Source organism: Electrophorus electricus, chromosome 5, assembly GCF_013358815.1.
Source record: "Electrophorus electricus isolate fEleEle1 chromosome 5, fEleEle1.pri, whole genome shotgun sequence".
NCBI lineage: Eukaryota > Metazoa > Chordata > Actinopteri > Gymnotiformes > Gymnotidae > Electrophorus > Electrophorus electricus.
Window position 1 is genome coordinate 3,811,848 of NC_049539.1, and position 16,620 is coordinate 3,828,467.

The 16,620-nt window shown below is 43.2% G+C and overlaps 1 protein-coding gene across 1 annotated transcript; it reads left to right on the forward strand.

The window, feature by feature from the left end:
- The first annotated feature begins 2,938 nt into the window (after positions 1-2,938).
- On the forward strand, positions 2,939-9,343 carry LOC118241438 (uncharacterized protein DDB_G0271670-like). Its single transcript, XM_035526436.1, has 2 exons — positions 2,939-3,318; positions 8,689-9,343. Exons 1-2 carry the CDS (start codon positions 2,939-2,941, stop codon positions 9,341-9,343), a joined length of 1,035 nt encoding a protein of 344 aa, XP_035382329.1.
- Positions 9,344-16,620: the final 7,277 nt, after the last annotated feature.

A 16,620-nucleotide genomic window follows, 5' to 3' on the forward strand; every position in this document is an offset into this window, starting at 1 on the left:
AGACATAAACAGATGCCAATAAGCTGAACTTGTTTTAAGATTATATAAAACCAATGATGAAGTAGAATACAGAATTTACCTAAATTAAGCTTGGGGATAGAAGTCTCACAGAATGCTAATTTTTGTTGAAAAGATTTTGTGTTGTTTCTCCCCTAACCCCTCGACTTTAATGTCTAATCATCATGAAAGAAAAAAAGCCGCAACAATGGGCTTTGGTTGAAAAGCGCTGAAATATTAAGGAAGTGCTAATTTGTCATGATGAGCACATGCACCCACGCATGCATGCACACATGCATACACACAAATGCATGCCCCCACGCATGCACAGGCATGCACACACACTGCAAAATAAGGAAGATAGAGGTGAAGGCACTGCATCACCTTAACACAATGTGATGATCAAAGCCCAGTTTGGCACTGTGCTATGAAGACTGTACTCAATTCTCTGTGTCAAGGCCATGAAGCTCTTATAAAGGTGTCCTGTTATGGCCCCAGCACTCACTGAAGAGGCATAATACCAAATGTTTTCTTTTACAAAAAAAAGTTTGTTTTGTTTGACTGTATTCACTCCACATTAGCACATATTAACTGCTTCTGCTTTCTTCACAGCCTAAGTCTTGATTGTTAGTCACTGACAATGTAAAGGAAAAAGCACATTAACCTGCTACATGTTTACCAGAGCAGAATGCTGCTTTCATTCTTTTTGATCCACCAAACATTTGTTGGTTGTGAAAAAAAACGAATCCCCTCAGTTAATTTTTGTTTCAAAACCAGGAAGTAAATGTTGTCTGTCTTGAGCAAGATATACTGTGATTCAAAAAAAAAAAAAAAAAAAAAAGCCTTTTCTCTCTGCTAATCAGTGACAAGCAATTTGAGCAAATATCAAAACATGAATTTAATTTAATTGTATTTATTTATTTATTTACTCACAACTTTTCTTTAATGACTAATTAAGAACAGATTCAGAAAGACTAAACAAATGGGTGACGGTGAAGCAAAAGCGACGCGGAGCGAACGCAGAGAAAGGCTACAGAGGAAGTTTGCCTCGCCTTTTCCTGGCTGCTGCGTTTGTCCCTTCAATCAGCTCCCGTTTGTGCCCGTGGTTGAAATTCATGAGGCGGCCCTCAGCGGGGCCGAGCTGGCGACCGGACCGCACGCGCAATGAGCTCATTGTCACGCTCTGGATGCTTCCCGCGATTTCCGGAGCAATCAACAGCTGTCGATCGAGATGTCCTGGACCTCGTCCATCACTCACAGGGCATCGTCGAGAGACAACAACAACGGCGATAACAACATCACGCGGCGAGATATGGAGTCCTGAATAAAACTTACTGCCCCACAGACGCAGGCACGTGCACAACCACACACACACACACACACACACACACACACACACACACACACACACACACACACACACACACACACACACACGCTCTCTCACAAATGCACATACGCAGATGCAGACGAGGGAAGGCATTTGTGTACACTACTAATAAAAATGTAGTTTCAGAACCATTCTGCATTTCTGAGTTATGGAATTCAAAGGGTTTTTAAATTTTTTTTTAAAGGTTTGATTGAGAAAGACGACAGGCATTGTGGAGAGGCTGATAATGGCTGAATGACCAAACATGAGTCAAAACTAAAGTCTTTTTGGCATTTCATCTGAGAGCTATCGAGGTCACAGATGTTTTCTAATTTGCCAGTACAGCTGAAGGCTCCCTAGTCTCTATGGAAATGTCATGTTGCATCATGGGAAAAGAGCTTTATTGGCACAAAGAGGCCTACGTTTTGAACTGTGCCACACACTCAGAGAACACCACTCATTTAACCAACAGAAAATCAAAAAGACGAAAGCAGAATGGAGATGAATCCAACAAACAGAGGAAAACAGAAAAGACACCGCCGTTGTGTAAATATTTTCTCCACAGATCCCTTTCAATTGTAGGCACAAATCAATGCTTTTAAACCAACAATATAATGCACTGTACATAATGTTTTGGCATGCCAGGAATCATTTTTCAGTGGTAAACATTCAGTCACAGCATCACTGGCCTGCCTCTGTTCTAACATGGGTGAGAACAAAACACTTCTTTTTGTGTTTTCTCCAGGTTCAGGCAGATAATGGATATGTGTGTGTGTGCGTGTGCGTGTGTGTAGGAGCCCCACCTCATAGGGAAACAATAAGCGAGGAAATTGTCTTAATATGGGGAAGTTGAGGTTGGTAATATGATTAGTGTGTGGATGGCACTAATAAAGTGAAGCTTAATAAATCACACCGAATCTTTCTCTACACTAACCCCTGCTACCTGACTCTGCCATCTGTTAACATCAAAACTATATGACAATATTCCATAGGCAATTAATACGTAAACAACAATCTAATTAAAACGGACAAACTCGATGCTCTTGCCACCAGGGAGTTTCCATTATGGAGTAAATCTTAAAATAAAATCGAATATTTAAACCACCAAGTCCTGTCTACTCCTCCCAAAAGCATTAATACGGATATGCAGGGTTTATTTTCTGATGGATTCATGGAAATGTGATTAGGGTTCATCAAAGCGGTTACTAATTGTTCGGTTGTGCTGGGGCACCATATGCCCAGTGCGGCAGGACGGACCCTCCGGACAGCCTCAACTCACATCCGCCTCAGTCTCTAACCTGGTTTTGCCCTGTACTAATGAACTCCACCAGTTCACTGGAGGAAAGGCCTTAGAGAAACACAGAGGCATTTCAGCCAGGTCCCCACACATAACAAGTTAGAAGTTGAAATTGATTGTTTATTTATTTATTTCAGGGGGGTGCAGCAGACAAACGTGACATACAACCATAAAGACGTGTCACTGCCAGGTCAAACCTCAACCTTTCAGATAATTTCCCCATAATTCCAGATCATTTCCACATGACCTTGTTGCACCACGGTCGCGCCGTCAGCATGGAGCACGAGGCACAGGATCACGCCGTCAGCATGGAACACGAGGCACAGGATCACGCCGTCAGCATGGAGCACGAGGCACAGGATCATGCCGTCAGCATGGAGCACGAGGCACAGGATCACGCTGTCAGCATGGAGCACGAGGCACAGGATCACGCCGTCAGCATGGAGCACGAGGCACACGATCACATCGTCACCATGGAGCACGAGGCGCAGGATCACGCCGTCAGCATGGAGCACGAGGCACAGGATCACGCCATCAGCATGGAGCACGAGGCACACGATCACATCGTCACCATGGAGCACGAGGCACAGGATCACGCCGTCAGCATGGAGCACGAGGCACACACTCGTGCTCAAGCACTCTTTACGATACGAGGGCAAGCACTTCTCTCTCTCTCCACCCTTCCACCTTTTATTTCCTTCTTTGGATGCCGCCCTCACAAACGCGCGCGTGCACACACAGCGGTAATACGATGTCTCCCAGAGGGCCCATCAATTCCTATGTGTTGCAACTACAGATTCAAAGCCGCCATCAAAATCCAAACAAGATCCGTCAGCAATTAGGGGAATGCAGGGGCACATTAGAAAGTCGAGCCTCTCTTCGGCCTACATCCCATCCCTTTCCCTCCTCGGTGGGAGCGAGGAAAGCGCCTGGCAAGCAGAATGCCCTCTCCGCACATACCCACGCACACCCCGGGTCATCTATATTCCACCCATGCCCTGGCAATATTGATATTGGCAGGCGGATCTGCCGATATTGTGGACGTAATTAAAACTAGAGGCATTTTACTACTATTGGCAAGTAAAGTGTACACCAACACCAGCACCAGAATCAGAACCAGAACCCACTCCATCACACCCACTCTCCCTTTCCACATCCCTCTTTTGTTTTAGGAGGCAAATATTACGTGGAAGCCGTAAGCCCAGACCTGGAACGAGCGTAGCCGTAATAAAGAAATTCATCTTGTTGTCTTTCGTTCATCCGTCATGGTGTTGTTCGGAGGGTGTCGGTGTGGAATTGATGCACCATTGAAATGGGCTCAGTGATCTTGTAATGTCTGTATTTACTACATTTAAGTGGTTATATATCTCACATAATGATTAATCTTCAGTCAAGGAAAATTTCATCTTTGACACGAACACATTCCGCCGGCAAAGAAATAACAGATTCCACCTTCAAAGCTTGAGATTTCTGTGCGCTATTGAAGCCATTAGCAATATACAGTTACATGGATATAACCATTCTCTGCATATGAAACAAAAATGCAAATCAATCCAATAATGTTGAGGGGTTTTTGCGTAGGTTATATACCTTGGAAATAAAAAGAGCAGAGGGTTTTTGAGCCATATGCTGCTTCTTTTTTTCTCAGAGAGAGGAGATGGCTTCATGTCACTTATGTCTCTGATTAACAGAATGATTTATGCCACGTTCACTCAAAATTTCAGCTTGCAAATGAGAAAATGCATTGTGACTCAACCAGATGTGCACAATAAAACAACATTCCCATTGTAATCTGGGGTACTTAGTTTATATGATGCTAATATAAGGCACACTTGGATGTGGCAAAGTCACTCTTTTTAAAATTTGACTATAAATGATTGGAAATAAATTGTGTGTTTTATGCCCGATGGCATGAGTGGGTTGATAAATTAGGAACAGTTTTGTACCCCGACTTATCTACAAGACAAACCTGGCGAAGATCACAGGGATTAATTGCCTCAGAGGTGTGAAACGGCGCGTTCCCATTCTTCTACACACACTCGGTGCCTAAACAATGATTAATCACCCTTTAACTATCCTCCAGAGGATCCTGCTGGTTGCCAAGACGGGCCTTATCCTCGGAAATCCGCGTGGCGCGGGTTGGGAGGTAATTGCCAGGTACAAGGAACACAACCTGTCCCCATCCGTTATCAGATTAGGAAGGTGTCATGGAGCAGACACGCAGGCGGGATGCCTGTTCCGCGCCCGCGCCCCCTAATCGCACGTCCCTCCGTCTCTGCCCTGGTCATCGCTGGCTTTAACAAGGACTCACTCATGGGACGTGATCTCACAGTTGCCGATTGGGACAACCCGACTCATGCGCACGGTTATGGATGGTGAAGGTTAGCGCTAGTGGTAGATTTCACGTCCTTCCCTCTTCTCGTGTAAAAAGTGCGAATTTTGTGTGCGCTCACACCAAAACTTGCTGGAGTGGAAGGCCAGACAGAGTCACAGGAGGAGACTGTGCCGTATACTCATAACTAAACAGTAAATTGTAAATGAAGATTTCACTTTGCTGGCCATCAGGGTTTTGCTTTTGATTAAGGTTGGATCAAAGTTAAAGTAAGTGTAGTTTCACTTCCTAAGGGATAGTGTTACCTGGATATGTTATCCTGCAAAAACAGCCCTATTAACTCGCTCAATTCTAGTGAATCAAATAACCAGTGAGACATGACAAGGACAGATAAACTGCACAGACTTAATTTTAAATCACATGCGTACAGTGTACACAACCAAATCAGATTCACTCTGTTCTAGTCCACTGTTTTCAGATGACCATGTAGAGTTCTACTAGGGTCATCACTACATACCTTAAGTTACTTTATTTTAAATATTTATACAGACAGATTTAGCCATGTGCAATTTAATGGTAAAACCAGCAGCCCACACAGGTATAATTCAGAACTAGGTCCCTTTAGACATGACCAGAGAAAGTGAAATTAAGGGACTAATGGAAGCTAAAGAAACTAAAAGGACTAAGAACTCATCTGGTAACTGACGGAAGTGAGCTTTTAGCTAGACTACTGCTAGTACGAACACATTCCTTTGTAGCTTTCAATGTTTTTTAAATTTAGTTTTCTTTTTATAATACCAAAAAACTATAACACTCTATGAATTCTTAATGTTGTGATATTTTGGCAAACACAAGAGTTACTGTCCATACTACTGTTGGTCAACGTACCATAGATTTAACACATTGGTCTATGCATAAATTGGTCTATGCAGTTTATGCGTAAATAATAGATGTCCTAGCTGTTAGCTGTTGTAAAGAAGGGCTTCAGTTTTTATGTTAACAGAAAGTGAAAATTCACTTACAGGGAAATGTATAGGTATTCAATACCAGTGCAGACTTAGACAATATATGTATATCAGTCACCTGAATGGATGAAACATGAAAATGTTAAAGGGTATGTGCTCCTGCATTTCAATGGTCCACGCTCCCGAGTAAACAAGGTTTTCAAAGCCCAACACCAGTTTTTAAGTTTTTTTTGTTATCTGTTGTCTCACTTTGTCTTGTCTCATTTCTTGCAGAAATAAAAAGTTAATAGAAACTTCTAGCAGCTAAAAACGATTTCTCATTATATTTCTCTTGACATTAATGGTTTCTCAGATATCACATACAAATAAATCTCAGATATTGTCTCAGGTTTCAACATTTATATTATTTAATATGATTAAATAACATTATTTAACGTCTACATTATTAAATATGTATATATGTTTACATTAAATAATTTACATGATGTAATGTGATTTTCTAATTTTCTTACCACGGTTTCTCTTTCATGTGTCTCAGAATATAACTACTTCAAACCACAAATTAAAACCCACAAAACAAACTCATGAATTCTTTTTCCTCTCGTTTATTTTTCATTCCATAATAGAGTGTAAAAATGTTTCACATCATTTGAACATTTAAATGGGAAAAAAAAATGCTTACAATTATAGCTCATGGCCACAGTATACATATCAGTAATTATTTCTGACTTGCATGTTTAGTGTCTCATCAGGGTGCTGGAGAAGTAGGCAGAATGCAGAAGGCCAAGCCTGGATGACAGCGCCACGAAAACACCTTTAAACGCCTGTCTTGGAGACGCTGCTGTGTGGTCCCTTTGCTCCGCTAACTCGGCTAGCGAGCAAGGTACTAGCTCCAACACGGCCACGAGGTCGTAAAATCGCCTGGTAAATGTTCTATATGGTCAAGCAGTACAACGTGAGCTGAAGACAAGATGCCGCGCACACGATATCAATATTTTATTTTTGTCTCTAGTCTCACATTTCTGTGGCGGTAGAGGGAGAGAGACATTTATTGTGGTCAGTAGTGAATACACAGTGATTAATAAAATAATAAAACAATCGAAGGTGACCGAAACAGGGAGCTAAGAATGGAAAGCAACGATGGAAGAAGGAACGTGACCAGCGCAAACAACATGGCAAGGAGTACACACGTATAGATAAAATACTAACAACCAAACAAGAGAAAGACCAGGGTGCTTACACAGGGAGGGGCAAACAAGAACACCTGGGGGCAGTCGGTAAGGGGCTAAAGACAAGATTCAGGTGAGGTGCATGACCAGGGCATAGAGCAGGAGAAAAGAACCAAATGCAAGAGACGCATGACTAAGGAGACACACAACACTGAGGCAGAGACCATGGAGGTGAAAGACAGACAGGGGAAACCGAGACAGTATTGCTCCAATGATGACCCTGAATAACCTCATTTTCCTCATGTCAGCCTTGAACTGATCTTAATGTATCCTTGTTGCTTTCCCTTAACAAATATTCTCTGTAGGTACAGAAAGCTGAACTAAGATCTCCTATTGCTCAAAATTGTAAAAATGCTGCTGCAATCGTTTCAGATAGGACTTAAATATGTCCCAGAATTGATCTTTTTTCATCTCTTTATCACTGTTAAGGAGCCCTTAGGAGAAATAAGGAGGCTTTAAATATACTCTAGATGATTCTAAAATGAGAAGCTCTTGTTCATCTCAGGAGATCATAAACATATTAGAGTAAGCACCATGTGTTTTTTCTTTAAGGGAAGACATTGGCTGGTAATGCTCATAACGTATTTCAGTATCTTCTTAGTGTTTCAGTACCTCTCAGTGTTTCAGTACCTCCTAGTGTATCAGCCCCTGTCAGTGTTTCAGTACCTCCCAGTGTATGAGCACCTGTCAGTGTTTCAGTACCTCCCAGTGTATGAGCACCTGTCAGTGTTTCAGTACCTCCCAGTGTATGAGCACCTGTCAGTGTTTCAGTACCTCCCAGTGTATGAGCACCTGTCAGTGTTTCAGTACCTCCCAGTGTATCAGCCCCTGTCAGTGTTTCAGTACCTCCCAGTGTATGAGCACCTGTCAGTGTTTCAGTACCTCCCAGTGTATCAGCCCCTGTCAGTGTTTCAGTACCTCCCAGTGTATCAGCCCCTGTCAGTGTTTCAGTACCTCCCAGTGTATCAGCCCCTGTCAGTGTTTCAGTACCTCCCAGTGTATCAGCCCCTGTCAGTGTTTCAGTACCTCCCAGTGTATCAGCCCCTGTCAGTGTTTCAGTACCTCCCAGTGTATCAGCCCCTCTCAGTGTTTTAGCACTTTCTGCTGCTCTCCCAGGCTGCACACCACAGTTCACTACTGTCATTCCTCTTTCATCACCCCAAAGAGCCAACAGCACCATGGCAACATGTGTACAACCCCTGGGCTGTCCTACCCACAAGCAAGGAGACCTTTACTTATATCTTTGTCAGATAAAAAAATGAAGAGGAGGCTAAGCCAGGAGAAGAGGAGAGGAGAGGAGTGGAGTGGAAAGGAGAAGAGAGGAGAGGAGGGGAGTGGAATAGAGAGGAGAGATGGCTAAACGACCGCTCTAGTTTGGTGAGTTACAAGAAGGAGGTTAGCTTTTAATATCTGATGCTGTCTGGATGGAGTGATGGTTGAAGTGAATGCTGCTGACTGATAAGCAATGGGGACTAAGGACATGAGTTTACCTCCACCAGCGCCACCTCTCATGAGTTTACCTCCACCAGCTCCACCTCTTATGAGTTTACCTCCACCAGCTCCACCTCTCATGAGTTTACCTCCACCAGCGCCACCTCTCATGAGTTTACCTCCACCAGCTCCACCTCTTATGAGTTTACCTCCACCAGCTCCACCTCTCATGAGTTTACCTCCACCAGCGCCACCTCTCATGAGTTTACCTCCACCAGCTCCACCTCTTATGAGTTTACCTCCACCAGCTCCACCTCTCATGAGTTTACCTCCACCAGCGCCACCTCTCTTGAGTTTACCTCCACCAGCACCACCTCTCATGAGTTTACCTCCACCAGCTCCACCTCTTATGAGTTTACCTCCACCAGCTCCACCTCTCATGAGTTTACCTCCACCAGCGCCACCTCTCATGAGTTTACCTCCACCAGCTCCACCTCTTATGAGTTTACCTCCACCAGCTCCACCTCTCATGAGTTTACCTCCACCAGCGCCACCTCTCTTGAGTTTACCTCCACCAGCGCCACCTCTCATGAGTTTACCTCCACCAGCGCCACCTCTCATGAGTTTACCTCCACCAGCTCCACCTCTCAGCTGGCTCACTCATGTAGGCTTGCTTCAGAGTGGATTGGAAGCGGTTGTGAAGGCCACAACACCTTTGATTAGTGTAGCCATGTTTCTGAACACACACACACAAATACAGTGCAGATCCAACTTAAGCTTTAGCCTTGCACAACTGTGTTATAGACATTTTAGCCATGGCGTAGACGTCACATTGAAATGTTCTTGTTGATAATCACAGGAGAACAGCAAGTCCACCTGGCTCCATCCACAGTCCCATTTTAGGTCCTAGTGAGAACCACACAACCTGAACTTCATGAGGTTTCACTTCATTTTTTCTCAGTGACATTAAGGCCTACCGAGTGCCACATTCCATCCCAGCTATCCTCGTGGTCAAACATTTGTGTCTCTGCTCTGCATGTTAGCCATGAGTTCAAGTGGACCCAGATCAGCTCTGAGTGGCCCAAGAGTCCACAACAGCATTGCTGCACAGCTATAATATTCCTAATAAATTGTTTGTCGAGCACCCTGGTGTTTTTGTGTACTGCTTTCATTTGAATGTGTGACAAATTGTGGACGTTTTGACACATCTCGAAATGTTAACAATGGCAACGTGTTGTTGCCTCACAGAATTAAAAAGACATTTTTGCGCCTTGTTACATATTTTCGCGTTGCTACAATATGCAATCTGTTGTGTCGAAATAAAGTGAAAATACATATGAGCGCTCAACAGTGTTAATCAGTGTAATTTATACGTTCATAAAAAGGGGGTTAGACTGGGGTGACATTAGATATGCTGTTAAGAAGCTATGATTATGAACATTGACTTAATCAGCACAGATAGAAGACAATTCAAAACATATTATTTTCTTTCATCACATAACAGGTTTTCAAGGAAATAATTCATGGGGCCGAAGAAAGCAAAGAAGATAAGGGCCTTTCGTGTGATCCAGAGCTCGGCACGTAAAATCTTTGGGCTTTCACTTCGGTTCCGTATTCATCTCTGCTCTTTCTCCAAGGCAGCTCCTCAAATCCAGTGCTTCCTTTTGTCCCCTTTCTGTGAAAAACACAATCTCAACTTGATTACCACCTACTCTGTCATTACCTAATAAGATTCCATGCTCGGCAGCCGTGCGCTTTTCTCCGGCGCCGCGCGGTGCACTCCGCGCCGTGATTGCACCTTGTGCAGAGGACTGTTTGCTCAACACTTCCCGGCTTCAAGGGCCATTTCGCCTCATTCCGGCACAGGTGGCGAATGTGCTGGAGGTCGGCTGCTGTAAGTAACAGTTAATTAACATTTGAATCACTTTTCTTTTTTGAAATGTGGAGCGCCTGGTTTGGGAGGGTGTGTGTGTGTATGTGTGTGTGTGTGGGGGGGGGGGGTCACGTGCTGCGGGGAAAGCTGAGACGTCCCCGAGGAGGACTGCTTCTCTGGTCTGGAGCAGCTTCAGCATTCATTACTGGTGTAAATCATGGAGAGAGAAAAGCATCCGTCGCACAAGGAAAAACAAGAGAAAAAAACCCCCCATCAACCTTATTGTGTCATCTGTATCTTATTAGATATACACATGATATATTTACACGTATATGTGCAATAATGATAATAGGCGTTTTCCACGTGTTAATAGTAAGTAGATTCATATAGGTAAAATGTCCAGGGAATTCAGATCTTGTCTATGTTGTATTTCTGTCTCTGCAGTATGCCCACATCACTCAGGTGAACTGTCACTGAAGCAGCTGTCACTGAAGGTGAACTTACACATTGCTAGCAGGGTCTTTTCTACAGTTTTCAGCACAGAGTCATTTATAGATCCTATAAATAAATACAACCAAGAAGGCAGTAGATAGTCTATTATACAAAGATGTGAATTAAAGGACTGGGGCTATAATTTGGTTGATGGTTTCAGTTTGCAAAAAGGCATCTGTTTAAGGATCATCTTCTTTGGGCATGTCTTTAACAGAATATATTACCGACTTATATCACTGACTGTTTGATCCATTCCTGTACATTCTCAAATGACTGTCACCTAGAGTTACAACACATTCTGCCTTAAAACTATTCAGGACCTCGGTTCAGCAGCTACCAATCAGAGCACTTTGGTTTCCTGCGAGAGTAGCACCTCTGGTGAAATCAAGGGTTCTCTTGTGCCGTTCTCAAGCCCCAGTGTACTCTGGGGGAATAATATGCAGCTGTGTGTCTGAGCTTTACGCTGATGCTCTGTGACAACATTATGAAATTATCTGACTGCATTAAACAACCGGGAATTTGTTCGCTGGAGTAATCACCGAAAGATGATTAACCTCAATGTCTGCAATTTTAGCCGCAGGCCGTCGCTGCCCTTTGAGGCCAAGGGGGTGTTCTTTATGTTCCTTTTGTGCTGTTCCTTCATACTAAGGCAGCGGGAGGAGACCGGAAGCTCAAGGTCTGTAGAGAGAGCCGGGAGTTCGCCGTGTATCCGCTGAGGTCTCTCAGGGCTTGTCTGAGAAGGGAGCAAATTTGCTGGAAGTTCGGTTGAGAGAGGTGGGGAAATCTGAAGGAGAGACTAAAGGCGGATTTCGAAGGAGAAAGAGTGAGGTGTTTGGCATATGATGGGGGAAAAATGGGAGGGAAAAGTTGGGGTGAAGTACGGATGAGGAGGGTGGGTGAAGTTGGCCACTCTGTCTGCTAGGAGTGCAGGAGAAGCAGCTGGCAGTTGCAGCCGTTTATCACAAACACAGAAATAATCCAATGTGACAACCAGCAGCACCACAAATGATTTATTAGTCTTTTACGCTGCTCCCAACCATGCTTAGGGCCAGCAATAAATAATTAACCAACAACGTGTCTTCCAATCATTCATTCTACTGTGTGTAGTCAAACTTCTTTCCACCCCGTGTGACATCTCGCACACTTGCGATGTGTGGAGCTAACCCCCCAAGTTCCTTCATACAGAGTCTCTCTACCCTCCCACCCTGAGAACATAACTCGCCATGTTTTCACAGAATATTTCACTCCAAACTGCTTGTGTCTCACAATAGATTAAACAATCTTTTTTTATATATATTTAATTTCTCCTTTGCGTAGAACTTCACGATCCAGGGCCACTCAGAATATCACGGGCTTCACGTTATGACAAAGTTTATTTCTTATCCCACACTCATGTCAGCTCTTTGGTGCAGCTGTTCTTTACACTCTGTTCAGTAAGGGTTTGGGCTGAGATTTCTAAACACACTTTGTGAGAGTATCTATGGTGAAAGGTGCTTTGCAACAAAAATTAAGTTGAACCGACTAAAGAAACTAGGAAAGGCCAGCTAACACGATCTCCTAACGCTAATGCTAAACGCTCCTAGATTTGTTTGTTGTTAGCTACTTTTTTTTTAATGGGTGTAGGGGAGAGCATGATACGGCCCTTCTGTGAATGTGTTTTAGTGATCTCGGCTTCAAGAGAGACTAATAACTGCCATTTATTTGAGGCAGTATGATGTGATGCAGCATTGTAAAGTATGTAAGGCCTTTTCAGCGTGCTCTCTCTCATTAGTGCAATGTGGGCTGTCTAATCAAAGCTATTTAAGACAGACGTGGTACGGTTGTAGATAGCTGTGGATACAGCTCACTTTAAATAATATTGGTCAGGAAAAAAAAAGCCACGGCTTGTCAGAATTATGAGTATTATGTATTTATGGTTTTGGAGACATGTTCTGATGCATAATTAACTTGCTGTGGTTTTAGGCTTGAATGCAAAGCTGTGTTTACTATGGCCAAAGTATCCTTCAACTTATAAGTATAAAGCATATATAATGTACTGCCTCCCTATTATTAATTATGGAAATAACAGAACGGAAGCGTATCCCAAATCCATTACTGTAGTAAGCTAGAGTTGTCTCAATAAATCAGCATCCACAATCAAAACTGAAATAATTTTTTATGCATAATGTATGTGCTTGTTGCCACAACAGCTGTTCATTATGCAGAGTAATGCATTCTGGTAGTTTTTTAAAAACTTCAGACCTATAAAATAATCATAATGAATGCTTCATTATGGAGAGTCGGAGAATACAGAAGTACAGTTTACCATATATCTCCTCTTTTACTGTTACCTCTGCATTTTTATTGGCAAGACAATCTCACAAGTTTTAAATAGTGCAGGAAGTGATGATGAACAGCCTGCAGGGGTTCTGAACGAGACTTTTGAGGAAAGAGCCAGATGTAAACCGATTATCTGAATATGTCAAGGCTAAGTACCAGTGTAACCACGGGCTTCCCACCAAGCAGCTAGCAAAACTGGGATAGTACTGAAAACCCCAAATGCACAAGGAGCCCAGAGGTCAGTCTTACCACAGTGTGGACTGCAGACGAAAAAAACTGTGCGAGGGAAACTATAGAAGAAATATTCATTTAGTTAAGTGCAACTTCCTGATATTACTGAGAGTAATCTTATCATTTTGCTTTATGACCTCTCCATATGGGAAGGTTAATTGCTATTTTTCAAGGCTGTTGTGTGTTTGCTCTTCAGTACAAAACTTGGGTTAAGATCATTCAGGGTCAATTGCAAAGTGACAAATTGCCAAGATTTTGCGATGTAGAGGTTTGGTGTAGCACAGGAAAACAAAAGAGCAGTCTGTCATGGTAAAAGTGTAATCATAAGAAATGTGGCTTCAAACAAAAAAAGTGATAAAATATTACCAATTACTTTCTGAATGCGTTATACGTGAAATTACATGTTAAACCTGTTAGCCTGCCTAGGTCTGTTGGTTTTGTCCAATTAACAGTTGTCTCAATTTTACGTTTGTGCGAAAGTTTACTGGACTAGCCATTTGTGTCAAAAGTCTTGAGGTACAGAATTTATTTAATACAGCAAAACAGCAACGACGATTTCCAATTAACAGAACGGAACATTTGCTACTGAATATACTGCCACTTAAATAAATGTGAATCTACTGCCATCATGTCTTCCGCTCTCCTTAGGATATGCTAGAATTGCTAATACTGAGGAAAACAGAGTCCAGTCAATGCCCCTAGCTGTCACTCAATCATTATCTGATGAACAATTTTAAAGTATTCCTTTAATGGACTTTAAATTGTTTTCAACTGGTGTAAATAGAAAATGATATTTTTAGATATTTTTTTCCAGATATGGGCAGATAATAGAAAAATGAAAGGTCAATAAAGCTTGCAATGACCACGGCATGTTTCTCGAATTTAGATAAAGAGCTGTGTGGATCTTTTCATTCTGATTCCAAGTTTGTGTCCTTGTTATAACCTGTCTCTGCTTTGCTTCAAATGAAGACAAAATGGCCTGGGAGCCAGATTTAATTTCCTTGTGTGCCTTGACGTGAGAATGAGAGCCAACCCAGCAACAATGTGGCATCTGAATGCAATAATCTCAAATTAAGTCATACATAATTCAAGCCTTGTCATGAAGATGAATTAATAATTCAATAGATAAATAATTTACAAAATAATCAAATAAATAAATAATGACAGACCATAAATAACTCATCGGATTAGATCATTTCACAAAGCAGCCTTGTGCGAGAATCAAAGACCTGACCAGATGCACTACGGTGAACAGAGTTCTTTTCTTTCCCTTTACATCTCATTGTTCCGCTTGTGGTCGGACTCGTGTTTGCGCAACAGGAAACTGTGCTTTACAGGTATTTAAAATGCTGATACGCCGAAGAACCGTCACCTCTACCACACTAAGACAAAGTGGGCCATACAGTAGAACATGACAGGGGAGAGACGCATCGCCCTAAAAGCTAGGTACTGCCCCTCAGCTTGCGGTGCGGCAGAATTAGCAGTGCTGGTCACGCGTTCAGCGCCGGTACCTTCGCGGGTCACGCCGCGCTGTCAGACACACAGATCAGGCCAGTGTCTTGCCCTTTGAGGGACAGGCAGGTCAGAACGTGGCTGTGAGTGCCAGCGGTGGCAGCACAGGTGTAGGCTCCCTCCCTTGGGCCTCTAGCAGCCATCTGGCTGCCATTCCCGCTACACACACACACACACACACACACACACACACACACACACACACACTCAACATAGCTGTCAGATGCCACGGCAACCAGCCTGTCCCTCCATCCTCTACCCATAATGTCTTATTGATAGTATAGCCATACTTGTAGACCGTAGACCTATTGAATATTCAGCGAGCGTTGTGAATCTAGGTGAATTAATAAAAACAACTGAGGGAAAGATGAATGTTTTGTTAGTTAATGCGAGGGAGGGACATAATTAATATTTGAAACGAGCCCAAATGCAGGCAATTTCGCCTAGGGCGGTATTAGAGAGTCACTGACAAATCAGAGGTGTTTATGGAGAAACTGATCTTTCTTTCAATATACAAGTTAAAAAACTTGAAAGGTTCATACATTTGAGAGTTTCCAGTACATCTGAAGGAGAAACTACTATTATGAATAAACATTTTGTCCATCAGAAACAGCAGATAATGCAAACATCCTTCCTCTCCTCCTATTTAAATCCATCCATCCATCCTTCCTCTCCTATTTAAAACAACTGATCACAAACAGTGCGTCTATAGAAAAACAGGACACAAAGATTAATTAAAAAACAAACGTACAACGGCCATATGAATTGTTTCAATAGCAGCAAGCGTATGTGTGTGTGTCTGTGTGCGCGCGCTCATGTATATGTGTGTGGGGGTGTCAGTGTGTGTGTGTGGGTGTGTGTTTGTATGTGGAAACGCCAGAGAAATATTTATGAGGGAGCAGGATGGACAGCGCTTAAGATAAAACAGTCGAGAAATGTGCAACAGACAAAAACAGCAGATCTGGAATAGCGAGGAAGCCTAATGAAGCCAGCTGGGCCTGATCCAGCCAAGCAGAGGAGCGAGGTGGAGGAGGAGGAGGACGATTGATAGGAGAGGAGGAGATTGGGGGGGTGGGGGGGGAGGGAGGAGAGAGAGGCGAGACAGAGGAAGACGTGAAGGATGTATGGCTGCTCCGACTGTTGTATTGTATCAGGAGGTAGCAGTGGGCAGACTTCTTCCAAACTCGAGGAAAACCCGATCCTTGCCAAGCACTCGGCATCTGCTAATCACGCCGCAATTACTAGCCTAATAGATGTGTCCCCCCCCCCCATCCCTTCTCGTTCCCGTTTTCCCACCCATATCCGCCATGTTGCGAGGATGGAATTCAGAGCGATTACAAGCCGGCAGAGGAGAGGAGCGCTTTCACACGGCATGGCGGCTAATCTTTCCCTGTCACCGCCATCTCCTAACCGTGGCGTTAGGAGCTCATGTCTTTTAGAAAATAGACAAATAGCATGGTAGCCAGAAAGGAAGGATTTTGTTTTGTCTTGAATCTTGAAAAATGCAAAGTGCAGTTTCAAGCAGGCAGCCATTTATTAAAATACTCTGCAACCTGTGTACGGTTCCAGAGCT

Bases quoted from the DNA above. Each gene is read 5' to 3' on its own strand.
- LOC118241438 (XM_035526436.1), top strand. From the start codon at position 2,939: ATGGAGCACGAGGCACAGGATCACGCCGTCAGCATGGAACACGAGGCA. The intron at 3,319-8,688 runs GCAAGCACTTCT...TACCTCCACCAG, and splicing joins GCACTCTTTACGATACGAGG to CGCCACCTCTCATGAGTTTA.